This window comes from Pangasianodon hypophthalmus, chromosome 9, assembly GCF_027358585.1.
Source record: "Pangasianodon hypophthalmus isolate fPanHyp1 chromosome 9, fPanHyp1.pri, whole genome shotgun sequence".
Classification (NCBI taxonomy): Eukaryota; Metazoa; Chordata; class Actinopteri; order Siluriformes; family Pangasiidae; genus Pangasianodon; species Pangasianodon hypophthalmus.
The window spans coordinates 23,018,485-23,033,885 of NC_069718.1; the positions used below are offsets into that span (position 1 = coordinate 23,018,485).

The 15,401-nt window shown below is 39.2% G+C and overlaps 1 protein-coding gene across 1 annotated transcript; it reads left to right on the forward strand.

Annotated features, from left to right (window-relative positions):
* Positions 1–3,788: 3,788 nt before the first annotated feature.
* Positions 3,789–11,570, forward strand: drd4a (dopamine receptor D4a). The gene is made up of 4 exons (XM_026919643.3): positions 3,789–4,543; positions 6,094–6,206; positions 6,671–7,263; positions 9,556–11,570. Exons 1-4 carry the CDS (start codon positions 4,298–4,300, stop codon positions 9,756–9,758), a joined length of 1,155 nt encoding a protein of 384 aa, XP_026775444.3. The 5' UTR covers positions 3,789–4,297; the 3' UTR covers positions 9,759–11,570.
* Positions 11,571–15,401: the final 3,831 nt, after the last annotated feature.

The window sequence follows — 15,401 nt, forward strand, 5'->3', positions numbered from 1 at the left end:
CCTGCTTTTAGTTAAACTGGAAGAAGTTCTCTGTCATGCTAAAGTTACCTTAGTACCTATAGTTCTACATAGTCACCTGAGATGGTACAATGATGTGCCTTATTCAGACGTGTTATTAAAGCAAGATAAGACTTGCTCACATCATGTCACACTTCACTTTGAGTGACTGAAGGACAGAATAATGCTATCACACAACTGAGAGACTTCTTTCCACAGCAAATACATCATTTTCAAATATGTGATTTGTTATTGTTGATATTAAACAAAGCCAATAGTATAATTATACATACAGTGTGGCAGTTAGCTGTGTCCTCCATGTTCAAGTCCTCTTACAATGGCTACCTAGCGTAACACACACTTCAATTCAATTCAGTTTTTGCTGTATAGCACTTTTAACAATAGACATTGTCACAAAGCTGCTTCACTGAAATCTGGATGGAGATTTAGATTCATGATGAGCAAACCAGAGGTGACAGTGGCAAGGAAAATCTCCCTGAGAAGACCTGAAGAAGAAACCTCAAGAGGAACCAGACTCAAAAAGGAACCCATCGTCTTCTGGCTGACACCAGTGCGATTATTAATTATTACTCTTTTACAAATCTATAAATTAAAGTCATTATTACTAAGTGTGTTGAAAAGATCAGTAAAAGCATCATAGTTTTAGAATTACGGCAGCAGTTCTTAGATTCAGCTTCACAACACTATAATTGATAGTAGCCTGGACATCTTTTGTGCTTAAGGTTGTGGGGTGATGAGATATGACGTTATATGTGATTCAGTTATGAATATGTATATGTATTATATATTATATCTTGAAAATCGCCACCAAATCTCACTTGCAGCAGGCGATTCACAAAAATCCCCAAGATGTCATGTTCTAAAGTCTCCACTGACTCACTGCTACTTCTGTATCTTTATAAGTTACACATTACACTTTGAATTTGTTTATGATACAATAGAAATCACCAAGAACTACAGCAAATCACAAGCCAATAAGCTATTTTAGGCAATCACTCATCTTAGCAAGTGAAAATATCTTGAAATACAGTCAAATTTTTCCAGTGTTTCCTATTATAAGCTTGTGATAAACCAAATATAAGATTATTAAACCTATTTCTAGATTTCTACATTTTTACTTATTTCAAGCTTTAATATTTTTTGTTATTTTAGCAGCAGATAATTTTGCTTCTTTCTAGAAATAAACACTAAATACTAAAAAAGCAAATTTATCTGGCAATAGAACAAGACTATTTCAAGTTTGAATGTTAGTTAAAATGGTTAGAATTAGGTTTAATAATCTGATATTTGGATTAATTTGACTATATTCTTGCTAAGATGTCATTTTTTGCAGTGCAGGTCACTTTATTTTTAATTTATTCTGGTTATGGCCAAGCGTGAACAACAAGGACATGTTTGTCCATTTGTATAAGCAGTGTATCTATTTATTTATTTATTTATCTATTTTATATTTCTAATTTAGCCACAGATGTTTAGACAAATGCATTCACTGGCCTTTATTTGGCATTTCCAGTGAAAGCGGCACTAATTTGTTTTGATCAACAGGTTGATTGTTTCTCTGTTGTGTGGTGACATAAAGCTTTAATTAATCAGGGATGGACATGCAGCAGAAGAGTTCATTGTGTGTAACTATAACTTAAAAATTTGCTTGAGTATGTGAGTATGTTTGTTACTCTATAATCTATATACTTTGAAGTTGCATTTTTCACATCAGACAACTTTATGCAATTGATTAAAAATCCTAAAAATATAAACTATAATGGATTAGATAACATTAAAAAATAATTTCACTTAAGTAAAAAAAATAATGGCAGGTTTTTGTTAAACCCATTAAATAGAAATTCATACATTAACTTAACAAACATAATTTATTGTAGTACGATGAACATTATATTGATATAAAGCTAAATATTTTTAAATTCTGCCCTTAATTTAAATACTCTGAGCCATGATTTTTTTTCCACTGAAGAAATGTGGTGTGTATTATCCCTTCATGTATTTTCATGTATTAAATTTCTATATTTCACAGGTGATTGACCGAGCACATTCATGCAAACACAATGCTACAAAGATGTTATTAACGTACATTAACCACGACAGCTAGCTATTTTCATCTAAGCTAGTTTGTATCATCAGAGTTATCATCATTCCTGCTGACGTTTAAGAGATTAAGGATGTCATTAGCTAGTTTTATTTCATATTTTCTGTGATTCAGTAGCACAAATTTATTAACCGTTGCCAAAATCAGTACCTAATTTCAGGTGTTTGTAGTTTTGTACTTGAGTAATGAATTTGAAGCTATACTTCTACTGAAGTATTTTTCACTTGAGTATTTGGGCACTTCTGCCACCTGTGCTAATGGATATAACTACAGACTGTTCTACACAGAAGAATTAGTTATCAGTTATTAGTCATTTATCACTGACACGGGTGACATTTACAATCTTATTTGTGACTTGAGGGATTTCACCATATAAGATCAAGGAATAATTAATTGCTTGATATTTTAATGGGAAATAAATATGAGATGGCCATGCAAATTCCTTTAATCACCTGTCAAAATAGAGAAAACAAAAACATAGCTAGCAGAAAAGGAAATGAGCCAAAAGGTTAATTGCAAAAGGTTAATCTATTAAAAAATATCTGTTGCCTGAGGAAAAAAACTCTTCAAGCAACTCGGAGAAATGTCATTGTTAATAAATTGGGTCCATCAAGCTGCAAAACTTGGCCAAAAAAATGGCTGTGAGGAACGAAAGACAAGTGTCAGCTATTATCACAGTCAAACATGTGCATCTAGAGTTTACTGAAAGACACTGGCAGGTTTGTAGTCAGGACCAAAACACCAGAGACAGACTAAAACAGTAGATGATTATTAGTCACTCTAATCAAAGATAGATTTCCCCTACATTTAGTCCTGGAAAGAGTCTCATGCATTCCAGCCAAAAAGCTCTCCTATCCCCCTTGTCTCCAAAAACATGATCACATGATCACACGTGATTTTTTTCACCTGACTCACTAATTTCAAGAGATTTTTAACACAACTGTATTTTTTCACTTGGTTTTTTTTTTTTTACACACATTTACTTTTAACATGTGATTTTTTTAATGATACTTTTTTCATCTGATTTTTATATGATTAATTTATTTTTCCTATATGATTTTTTTACAATTCATTTATTTTCCCATATGATTTTTTTTTACAATTCTTTTTTTTCAGATGTGATTTTTTTCACAAAATTCATTTGTTTTTCCCATATGATTTTTTTTTTACAATTCATTTATTTTAAGATGTGATTTTTGACATGATTCAATTATTTTCCCATGTGATTTTTGTATGATTTATTTATTTTCACATGTGATTTCTTACAACTCTTTTATTTTCACTGATTTTTATGATTCATTTATTTTCACACAAGATTTCTGACATGATTCATTTATTTTTCTCCATTCTGTATTTGTTTTCATTTATTGTCACACCAGTCATTTTTTTCATGTGATTTTTTCCCATTTATTTATTTAAATTTTTTTTTTGGCTTATTATTACCTGCATTATTACTTGCACCTTTCACCTGTGAACACAAGTGTCTTCTAAAAGGGACACATCCAAGTAAAACACACAAACCCTGTAGTTACCAATAACACAAATCCATGCCAGAGTTCTCTGTGTTCTAATGAGCGTGGAGAACAGGACTCCTGTCAGGGTTTGGAGGATAAAACAGCAGAAATGCTGAAGTGCTCCTGTGCAGGAAGCAGCACTCAGCACTCAGCACTCTGTCAGTCAGAGCTGTGGAACCGAGCAGAGCTGAAAAACACCCCCACACCAGGACCAGAAAGCAGCACCCTGCTGTGTGGGAGCCAATCCTGCATCTCACAGCGGCGGAGAACACAGTATGAGCAACTCTGCTGAGAAGCAGAAAAGTTACTTCTGGAGTTTGGAGTCGTTTTATTTGTTAACGCGCAGATTTGGTGATTGCGTTTGTGCGTAAGGCGCGCGCGTTAATGCGCTTAAAGGAACGTGACGCGCGCCTAGGCTCGAGCGCAGGAGACAGCTCGAAGGGGAAATCGGTGTGTGTGTGTGCGGGCGTGTGTGAGAAAGGCAGAGATGGTCACAGTGGTTCGGATAATGGCAAAGAGGAGAGTGTTTTTGGACGGAAACTGGTGCAGACGCCTGGCAGATGAGAGGACAGCCTTCAGGCGCAGCTGCCCGCGGTGTGGGGGCTCGTGCTGAAGCGGAGACGCGCGTGGCGCTGAGGAGGAGAGGCACCGGATTTCTACAGAAATGCACACCAACCTCACTGCTTCTGCCAACCACACCGCACAGCTCTCGGCCACGACCCACAACTTTCCCGCACTCATATTTGGGATATTGCTCATCGTCGTGATTATCTGCGGGAACCTGCTCGTGTGCCTCAGCGTGTACAGAGAAAAGGCTTTAAAAACTACAACCAATTACTTTATAGTAAGTTTAGCCGTCGCGGACCTGCTCCTCGCAGTGCTGGTTCTACCCCTGTTTGTGTACGCAGAGGTAAGTGCAGCAACCCTGGGATTTACCAGGCATCTTATTTCTAGGCTTGTCAATTGGAAAGTAGTGAGGTCAATATCTTCAAAAGGAGCTTAGCAATACTCTTTGTCCAATACATCAACCTTAATATCTGGCCAAACACATGACCATCACAAACACATGAGTATTTATGGAAAAGCTTGCATTTCATATAAGAAATACCACCCATATGTGCTTGTTGAACATCCCATTCCAGATTTAGTCTCCTTTCCTGTTATAATAAGCTCCACTCTTCTGGGAAGGATTTCCACTAGATTTTGGAGCGTGGCTGTGGGGATTTGTGTTCATTAGTGAGGTCAGGTGCTGGTGTTAGGTGAGGAGATCTGTGTGCAGTCAGTGTTCCAGTTCATCCCAAAGGTGTTCAGTGGGGTTGAGGTCAGGGCTCTGTGCTCACATTCATCCACTCCAACCTTCACACACCATGTTTTCATGGAGCTCACTTTGTGCACAGGGGCATTGTCATGCTGGAACAGGTTTGGGCCTCCATTGAAGCAAAATTGTACTGTTACAGCATACAAAGACATTCTAGACATTTGTGTGCTTCCAGTCATTTGGGGAAGTAACGGTCAGTTGTCTACAGATTTTTGGCCATATAGTGTAATATATTTACATCTCTGGTCCTTTTGCTTATTTGCTTTAAGCTTTGTCGCCAGAATTGTATGTATGTTTCTGAGCTGAATCCAATTATCCATTAACAAAAAGTGTGGACTTGGGTTCACTTGGCATGGGTGACAGGAACTGACATCTCCTGCAGAGTGCATCTGTGTCACCTCGCTCCTCTTTCTCACCAGTGCGCAGCCAGTACAGCCCCCCGTGCACAAAAGACATTGTGTCCAACATGGCAGGGTTCGAGTGTAGAGTCCAGCAAAACAGACTCCTAACAACAGCCAGTAGCGTAGTCCATGGACGTTGCGTCCCTATATTTTAAAGTACTCCACTTTGCTCAAAAAGCTGGAAGAGGAAGTTTTAGGTTACCTGGTTAGTTCTGGTCGAGGTCTTGCATGACATCCTTACTGTGCAGTCCAACAGCAATTCCTCATTATCATGCTCCACACTCTGTTGCCAGGAGCTCATGCATTCCACTTGTAGGGCAAATATGGGTCATTGGCATAAGAAAGGAGCTATTACCAATAAAACAATTGAGTCTCTCCATTCCTCATCATTAAAATGCCATTAAACCCTCTTATCTGAGTTTTTTTTTATAACGCCCCCACACCCTGGTTTTGACATTGGGGTGTGTATCAGAACCAGAATAGCCCATCAATTTGAAGCACATGAAGTGTATGTGTCTGGTTTGTTTGGAATAAGGACACAAAGTACCTAATAAGTATGATATGACAATTTCAGACACAGCCCTCTTGCTGTCTGCCAGCTAGGGAGAGTAGAATGGGATAAGGATGGTGTGACTGACAAAAAGAGGGATAAAAAAAAAGAGGGATTACATCAACATAAATGTAATAGTGGCGAGAGAGAGAGAGAGAGAGAGAGAGACTCATTGCTCTTCTGTGTTTCAGTTCCAGGATGGAGTCTGGTCCCTGAACATGACCGTGTGTGATGGCCTGATGACCATGGACGTGATGCTGTGTACTGCCTCCATATTCAACCTTTGCGCAATTAGCATTGACAGGTAGGCTTGAGAGAGAGAGAGAGAGAGAGAGAGGGAGAGAGAGGGTGAATTTGTAAAGTTTTTCACCTGGTCTTGCACAGTAACTTTGTTCATACAGGTGCAGGCATATGAGATTCATTAATATAACCTCAAGGCGTGAACAACTAAACATACAGAGTGAGTTAATGTGTTTTCAGAGTGACAGACATTCACTAGCAGCATGCAGAAGTTACCTGTGGATGTCTCATTTACACTCTGTCATTGACATTGGCTTGCTGATTGAGGATGGCTGCAGAATTAATTGCGTCTGACACTGCGCTCATAGAGCAGTGCACATAATGAATCGAGTGTACAGGTCAAGAAGAACAAAAGCACTGAAATGAAGTTTTTTTTTTGCAGTGATTTGATGAGATTTTACCTTTCTGAACTTTGCACAAATAGAACTGAAACTGCTGCTAATAGCATCTCTGTTTGGATCACTGCAGGTTTATTGCTGTGTCCATCCCACTGAATTACAACCGCAAACATGTGGACCAGCGGCAGATTGTCCTGCTGTCTGCCACGTGGATCCTGGCACTAGCCGTGGCCTCACCTGTGCTGTTCGGCATCAACGATGTGCCAAATCGGGACCACAGCGAGTGCAAGCTGGAGAACAACAACTACGTGGTCTACTCCTCTGTCTGCTCATTCTTTGTGCCCTGCCCCATCATGCTGCTGCTCTATTGTGGAATATTTCAGGGCCTCAGGAGGTGGGAGGAGGCGAGGAAAGCCAAGCTGAAGAGCAGCACGCAGGCCTGTCAGAAACTTGAGGAGCCACCAGCATCTCTACTGCCACTGGTTTCTCTACCACCACCTCTTCCCCCAGTCATAGAGAATGACTTTACAGACCTTAATCTGAAAGAGACAGACCAGGATCCTGTCCCAGACAGTCCTTATACATTAGACTGTAAGAATGGGCCTGAAGCTTCGCTGACCTTCTCTGATAGTGGTTACAACCAATATCAGAACCAGGAGAAGAAGAGGGCGAAGATTAATGGGAGGGAGAGGAAGGCCATGAGGGTGCTTCCTGTCGTGGTCGGTGAGTAGATCTTCACTGTTATCACAACACTGTTGCTAAAAAAAAACAGAGATGACAAATTACAGGACAAAAAAAAAAAAAACATAAAGTGTCAGCTTTAGTGAGCCTTGGTACAGAGTCTACAAATCTCGGCATCTGTACCGATGGATGAACAACATTCTTTCAAAGTATATTCCCTCAGTTGGTGTCGCATGCCACACAAAATTCGCAAGGCGATCCTCGACTGCAGTCCTGAAGTACCTGCATATTTTTGTACTGTCTGTTCTTCAACACATCTAACTTACTGGCCTTGATTATTAAAAGTGATTGAGAAGCATGGCTATAGAAACCTTAGTGCATGTTAAGTAGGGCTGGGTGATATAAAGATATAATATCAACATCATGATAAATTAGGTCACAATATGCTTTTAATGAGGTATCTAGGATATCATGATATCTTTTTATTAAATTGAAAAAAACAATTTTTGTTACTAATTACATCCTGCTTGAAGCAGCTTACTTGATCTTTTAAACTGTAAAATGTAAAAGATAAAATGTTACAGGTGTTTTTGTGCTCGTTTTTGGATTAAATTTTTTAGATTAATTTTTTAAAAAATAAAAATAGAATTTAAAAATAAAAATAAATGTATTTTTGTCAACATTAAATAAAGTATCATTTAATATTTAACAGTTTAATATTAATGCAACACTATTATATGTATTATTGCGATACATATAGCTGAAATGCCTTCAAGAATGCCTTCAGAATATGATATTTTTGTCATATCGCCCACCCCTAATAAGTATGACGTGTCAGCCACTGATTTATTATTAGTGTTTTTTTAGAGTATTTTTGTTTTGTTTATTGTCTAGAATTATTGTCAGTTTATTTAACTGATTCTAGACAAGTACTGACACTGAAATGTCGTGCCACATCATAAACATTCATCAGATTTTGGCTGTACATAGATACTGTATGGCCAAAGTTTGTGGACACCTGACCATTACACCTACATGTGTACCTGTAGGTACCTATAGGTACTGATGTTGGGTGAGGAGGCCTGGGGTACAGCCTGCATACAAAGACATTCTACACAGTTGTGTGCTTCCAACATTGTGGCTACAGTTTGGGGAAGGTACAAAGGCTCACTGGTTTCTCAGCGTAAATAAAGATCTTGGCATGTATCAAAGAGCAAGCTGACTAACATAGATAGCTAACTAACCCTAGCTAGCAAGTTTCATAGTTTGCAGCATGCTAGGTTGTGTTAGAGAAGAGACGTTTTGTAAAAATATTCCATGTCCATCCATAATGGTATTCAGTGGAACTCTTTTTCATTGACCAGAATTATGGCATTTCCTTTGCTGAGAAGGAACTATGCTGCCTTCAGATGTGTTCACAATAAGCCCCAAATCGCTGTCTACCTAAGCAGATGCTTCCCATATGGAATATGACAATATTGTGTAGGTTGATTATTTTGGTACATTATCTTTAAATCAAGCAGAAGTTTCTGAATGTAAATATAGGACCCACATGCAGTCAAACTGAGTGACTCTTCAGAGCCACACTGGCTAATCATGCTACTTAAATCCTCCAATCCTATTATGACATAACCTTTGTCCTAGCCATACGGAGCTAGCACACTCATGTTTACAGTATGTTGCACACACTCCCTTATCCACAAGTGTTAAAACACATGCTTAAACACAGCAGGGTACTATGTTAACAAGTCCTGCTGTATCTGTACTACTGAACGTCTTTTGTGTGATGTTGAGTGATGGAGGAGGTGTTGTGCCTTGAGCAAGCTTTCTTAGAGAAGTTCATTTAACAGCCTCTGTTAGAAGAAAGTAGAATTTTGAACAGAAAGTCAGACTCCTACCAAAGTCATTTCGGTATTGTATTTTTTTTTTTATTATGTATAGCAGTGCTGCTCCTGCTGCTCCTTCTCTCTTCTCCCGACTCATCCCTCCACCCCCTTCACTTCAGCCTGTCCCTTGTGATGGAGTGATGATGGTCTTCAGCAGTTGACAACAGTGACAGAGAGCTGGTCCATAATTCATAAACTGAGGACAGATGAGTCACTGTCAGCCACACCCCTCTTACTAAGAACAGCTCTGAAAGAATACAAATCAATTCTGGCAGCCTGCAGGCTAATTTTTCAGCCAGATCACCTCTTAGAGATGATTTGTAACTAGTATGTGAAATTAATTTAGCTGTTTCACAGGTAAAGCGTTCCCCCCGAGCACATTTGTTGTGCCTTTAACGCGACACGTGATCACAGGATGTTCTCACGTACCCTGTGCTTTTCTTTCCAGGTGCCTTCCTGTTCTGCTGGACTCCGTTCTTCGTGGTGCACACGATGCGCGCTCTGTGTGAGGACTGCGACATTCCCAGCAGTCTCATTAGCATCGTCACATGGTTGGGTTACGTTAACAGTGCCCTCAACCCCATCATCTATACTGTCTTCAACACAGAGTTCAGAAGGTTCTTCAGGAATTTTTTACCTAAATGCTGCTAGACACACTGCATGCCTAATGTTCATTTGGCCAATAAGCTCTGAGCTTGACCATGATTGTAAAATACGGCAATGCTTACATCTCGTCTTTAGTAGAATGTGTATTTTGCGATCACATTGCTGTTACATTGTTTTGCATTTACACTTGAATTGAATTGCTATAACAGCAGAATTTCAGTGGGACAGTTGGTTAATTTTAATGGCCTCACTCATAGGTTCTTATTGCATGTTGAACATGACTGACTTTGTTCTTCAGCCTACATCTATTTCCCAAAATGTAGTAATTTAAATCACAGTGACCCTGACCAGGATAAAGCATTTACTTAAGATGAATGAATGAACACAGTAAATGCAACATGACGTGAGCACTTTGCTTTGTTCAATATGCTCAAACGTTATAAGCCCGTGGCCTTTCATTGTCCCCTGAGCTTCACACATGTCCACTAGCTCCCACATGCATGAGAGTAAAAACAACCTGCTCTCATTTTTTTGTTGGTTCCTGTGAGATCTTCTCCTGCCAAATGACTACAGATTTTAGTTTTTACACCACACTGAAATGAATCTGCACTGAAAGAAACATCAGGTTTTTCCACACACACTCTCAAAATGTATTTACTTGATGATTATGTATAAGTAAACTTCATCCACCATAGGCCTGTGTGGCTGCAGATTTTCGTTTGAACCAAGTGATTCCTGATTCTCGCATTAAGGAACAGCTACTTTTTATTCTTTACAATAAACACTACATACACTTGCAAAGGTTAAAAAAAATTGCCTCAATGTTATTATTCTCTCTGTAATTTTCTTATTATCCGTCTTCCATTGTCAAACTTCTTATTCTAAAAAACTCTAAAGTGTCTGCAGTGATATGAAAATCAAAATAAAAAAAGGTGGAAGATGTTTTGTGGTAGGAAGGTCAGTGCTGCGTTTAGATTTTCAATACTTTTAATATGTGCAGGACACGAGTTCTTATTATATTCAAGCTAAGACACAGCCAAGTAAACCCTTCTCTTATAACCTTGATGAAAGAGGCACTGGCAAACGATTGCTCGGTTGATATGTGAGTGGTACTTAAAGTGACCAGTCATATTCTGTCACTGTTCTATTAAACCAAATCAAACATCTGGCTCTGTGTAAACTTGCATACACGAGGGAACAGGATATTGTTGATTTTCACTGGTGCATTTTACGAACTGAGGTGCAGGAAATCTCTTCTGTGATCACTGTAGAAAACAGTCAATGGGGCTCAGATCAGCCCTCCACAGCTGTTCTGTGATTTTTAAAAAAAAAAGTCTAAGTCTGTCCAAGAAAAATTGATTTCACTGACCTCTGTCAAAGAAACCATTCAGTTTGCTTATTTGGAGGCACCACTACTTTCACTTCAAAAGAAAAGACCATGTTTCAGTAGTGTCCAAAAGTAAACCCTCTGCACAAAGCCACTGAAAAAAAAAAAACACAGAGGCAGCTTTCTCACAATTTGATGCTCGAGAAGTCTGATATTATAAAAGCACTAAACCACACAACTGTAATAGCAGAAGATCGAAAAGAATACAAGGCAGCAGGAAATAACACTGCAGTTTAGCATGAAATGATGCGTCACAACCAGAGCCACAGAGTCTCAGTGGCACTGGATGAATGAGCTGCCACTTTCTGTGCCTCCTGCTGGGCTGATGCAAGTGCAGACAGGAAAAACCAAGGGACATTATGCATGTTTGTGTATTGTGTAACCACAGTTGAAGTCCAAGATTGTGTTGGAATCTCTCCTCGACTGATTAAACAAGTGAAACACCACTTCTGAAATGTCTTTATAACACTGCAAGGTGAAACATCAAATTTAGTTTTGTACCTTTTGACCCAGGATGTAATACTTCCTCATGCCTGATATGGACCTGTGTGTCCAGGAAAGCAACAAAAGGGAGCTAACCTTGATATTTCAATACACAGAGTGGAGAGCAAGAGAATAAATTATAGCGCCTGGAGGTGGATTTGACTAGACAACCCTGCGGAGTTCCCTGCCACCTAAAGTGACTCTTAATGCAGTGCCTTTTAGGCTACAGTATCACAAAGCAAAGACTGAACTTAAGACGACATTCTGATGGCATGACCTTTACAGTTTCATTTGGTAAATATTTAATTGATAAATAGAAATGCAAGTTACAGGAAGATGCTTGTGATACATCAAGCATGGCAGTCAAAGCCAAAGCACTTTATATTGAATCATAACTGCTTTTTTTTTTGCTCTGATAAAGATCTTTATTTGGTGAATACTGATTCTTTTGTTCCTCATCAGAAATGTCAAACACTCCATTTTTGGAAATCGAGGCTGCATGATGTGGTGAATCTGTCCAGTCGAGCGTGCTGAGTTCATCAGCTCAGGATTAAAATGGATGAAGCCAGCTGTGTGGCAGTGGATGACACCTCAGAGAAAAGCTCAGCTAATCTCTGCTACGTGCCAGTCATTAAATAATGGCCATTTCAGTAATGCTCAAAAGTAATCACTGGCCACTTTTTTAGGAACACCTGTACCCCCGCTCATTCATGCAATTATCCAATGCGCTGATCGTGTGGCAGCAGCACAATGCGTAAAATCATGCAGATACAGTTCTCATCAAATATCAGAATGGGGAAAAGCTGTTATCTCTGTGATTTTCACTGTGGCATTGTCGCTGGTTTGAGGGTTTCAGAAACTGCTGAACTCATGCACAGCAGTCTCTAGAGTTTACAGAGAATGATGCACAAAACAAAAAAACATCCAATAAGCAGCAGTTCTGTGTGCAGAACACCTTGTTCATGAGTGAGGTCAGAGGGGAATGGACTCATAGGAAGCTGACAGGAAGCCTACAGCAACTTAAATAAGCACTCTTTATAACCATGGTGAGCAGAAAAGCATCTCAGAATGCACAACACATCGAATGTTGACGTGGATGTTTTACAACAGCAGAAGACCACATCAGGTTCCACTCCTGTCAGCCAAGACTCAGAAAAAACAGAACAGTTGAAGACTGGAAAAAGACCAGGTGATTTTTTTTCTAATCTTCAACTGTTCTGTTTTTTCTGAGTCTGTGCCCATGATAGCCTCAGATTCCTGTTCTTGGATGACAGGAGTGGAACCTGATGTGGTCTTCTGCTGTTGTAGCTCATCCACCTCAAGGTTTGATGTTTTGTGCATGCTGAGATGCTTTTCAGCTCACCATGGTTGTAAAGAGTGATTATATGAGTTACTATATCCTTGCTGGGAGCTCAAACCAATCTGGCCATTTTCCTCTGACCTCTCTTATCAACAAGGTGTTTCCTCCCACAGAATTGTCACTCACTCAGTGTTTTTTGTTTTCTGTGTAAACTCTAGAGACTGTTATGCGTGAAATTCCCAGGAGAACAGCAGTTTCTGAAATACTCAAACCAGCCCATCTGGCATCAACAACCATGCCATGATCAAAGTCACAGAGATATTTGATGTGAACATTAACTGAAGCGTTTGACCTGTATCTGCATGATTTATTTTTTTTTGCATTGCGCTGCTGCCACATGATTGGCTGATTAGATAACTGCATGAATGTGCAGGTGTTACTAATAAAGTGGATGGTGAGTGTGTGTGTTTGTGTGTGTGTGAATAAAACATTAAAACCACCTGCCTAATATTGTGTAGGTCCCCCTTGTGCTGCCAGTACAGCTCTGATACATTAAGGCATGGACTCCATAAGACCTCTGAAGGTGTGCGGTGGGATCTGGCACCAAGATGTTAGCAGCAGATCCTTTAAGTCCTGTAAGTTGCGAGAATGGGGCCTCCATGGATCAGACTTGTTCTTCCAGCACATCCCACAGATGCTCAATCAGATTGAGATCTGGGGAATTTGTGACACACATACACCTGGCTGTCCCCATGATGTAAAAGAAATGGTGATCCATCGGACCAGGCCACCTTCTTCCATTGCTCCATGGTCCAGTTCTGATGCTCACGTGCCCACTGTAGGTACTTTCAGGGTCAGCATGGGCACTCTGTACGGTCTGCGGCTACGCAGCCCCATACGCAGCAAACTGCAATGCACTGTGTGTTCTGAGACCTTTCTATCATTAACTTTTTCAGCCATTTGTACTACAGTAGCTCTTCTGTGGGATCGGACATGACGGGCAGCCTTTGCTCCCCACACGCATCAGTGATGTTGTCGCCAGTTCAAGGTTGGTGTTCCTTGGACCACTTTTGGTAGGTACTAACCACTGCATACCGGGAACACCCCACAAGACCTGACATTTTGGAGATGCTCTGACCCAGTTGTCTAGCCATCACAATTTGGCCCTTGTCAAAGTCTCTCAGACACCTTACACTTTCCCATTTTTCCTGCTTCCAACATATCAACTATGGGAACTGACTTTTCACATGCTGCCTAATATATCCCACACATTGACAGGTGGCACTGTAATGAGATAATCAATATTATTCACTTCACCTGTCAGTGTTATGGTTGATTTTATATATATATATATATATATATATATATATATATATATATATATATATATATATATATATATATATATATATATATATATATGTCTATTTTCAGTTAGATACAGGAGAAAAATAAAGAACGTGAATACCACTGAATGCTGGAAACTAAAGGTTAATCAGAAAAAATCCTGAAATTTATGAATCTAGCCAGCTTGAAAAAGCAAAATTGATGCTTGCTGAAACAAGCCAGATTTCGTGTAGTATGACATTTTGTGAGCAATCCTGTTTATGTAAGCCCTGACTGGACTTCACATTAATATAAAATATGGTCTATCTTTGAAAACTAGCTGTTTCCCAGCCTCCAAAATGAAATCCATAGATCTATAAAATCTTGCTATAAAAAACACATATTTCGCTCTGCCATAAACCCTAATGTCTAGGCAATAAGTAACCTGTGTGGGCCTATTTGTCGTTCAAGTTTGTCTGTTGCGGGAAATTATGGTCATTTATATGTGTCATGAGGTGTAAAAGGTTTGAAACCTCAGTACTAGAAATCTGTAGAACAGAGTGCTGTTTCCTATTGAAATCAATAATGATTAAAAAGTTAATTTAACTCATAGAATTTCAAAAAAAAAAAAAAAAAAAAGCTGAGGTTGTGAATAATAACAGAACGCTAGTGCTGGCTATGTTATATGCAAGTTTCTTCCTTCATGCTCATTGATGATTAGGGGTTAATTGGAAAGTCACAATTATGTATAATATCATGAGCAAAACACTAAACAATGTGTCTTCCAGTAGCGCAAGGTAAAATCTATCATGTTAGATCTGCATTTTTTCATGTTTTATCGTGCTGCCAGAAACATATTAAAACAGACAGATATATGTTCAGTCCTGAAAAAGCAGGAAGATCTCCACATGGGGCCACATGGTGAATTGTGCAGCCTGGTGAAAAACCAGGTTCCACTTCATTTAGTCAGTATCATACTTTAATAATGTATGAACTGGAGTAATTAGAGCAGCCCTAAATTGAGTTTTGCATTTGTTTATATAATTTATATTCAGTTCTCCAATTAGTGAAGTGTGTGTAGATTTTTAGATGTAGCCAGATAAGGATAAAATACACACTGCAGCCAGGTTATTTCAGCCTGGTAAATCATGAGACAGCATGGTAGAACACACACACACACACACACACACAC

Excerpts from the sequence above, each read along its gene's own strand:
- drd4a (XM_026919643.3), top strand. The coding sequence starts at position 4,298 with ATGCACACCAACCTCACTGCTTCTGCCAACCACACCGCACAGCTCTCG. Across the intron at positions 4,544-6,093 it reads CCCTGTTTGTGTACGCAGAG|TTCCAGGATGGAGTCTGGTC; the intron begins GTAAGTGCAGCA and ends TCTGTGTTTCAG. Across the intron at positions 7,264-9,555 it reads GGTGCTTCCTGTCGTGGTCG|GTGCCTTCCTGTTCTGCTGG; the intron begins GTGAGTAGATCT and ends TTTTCTTTCCAG.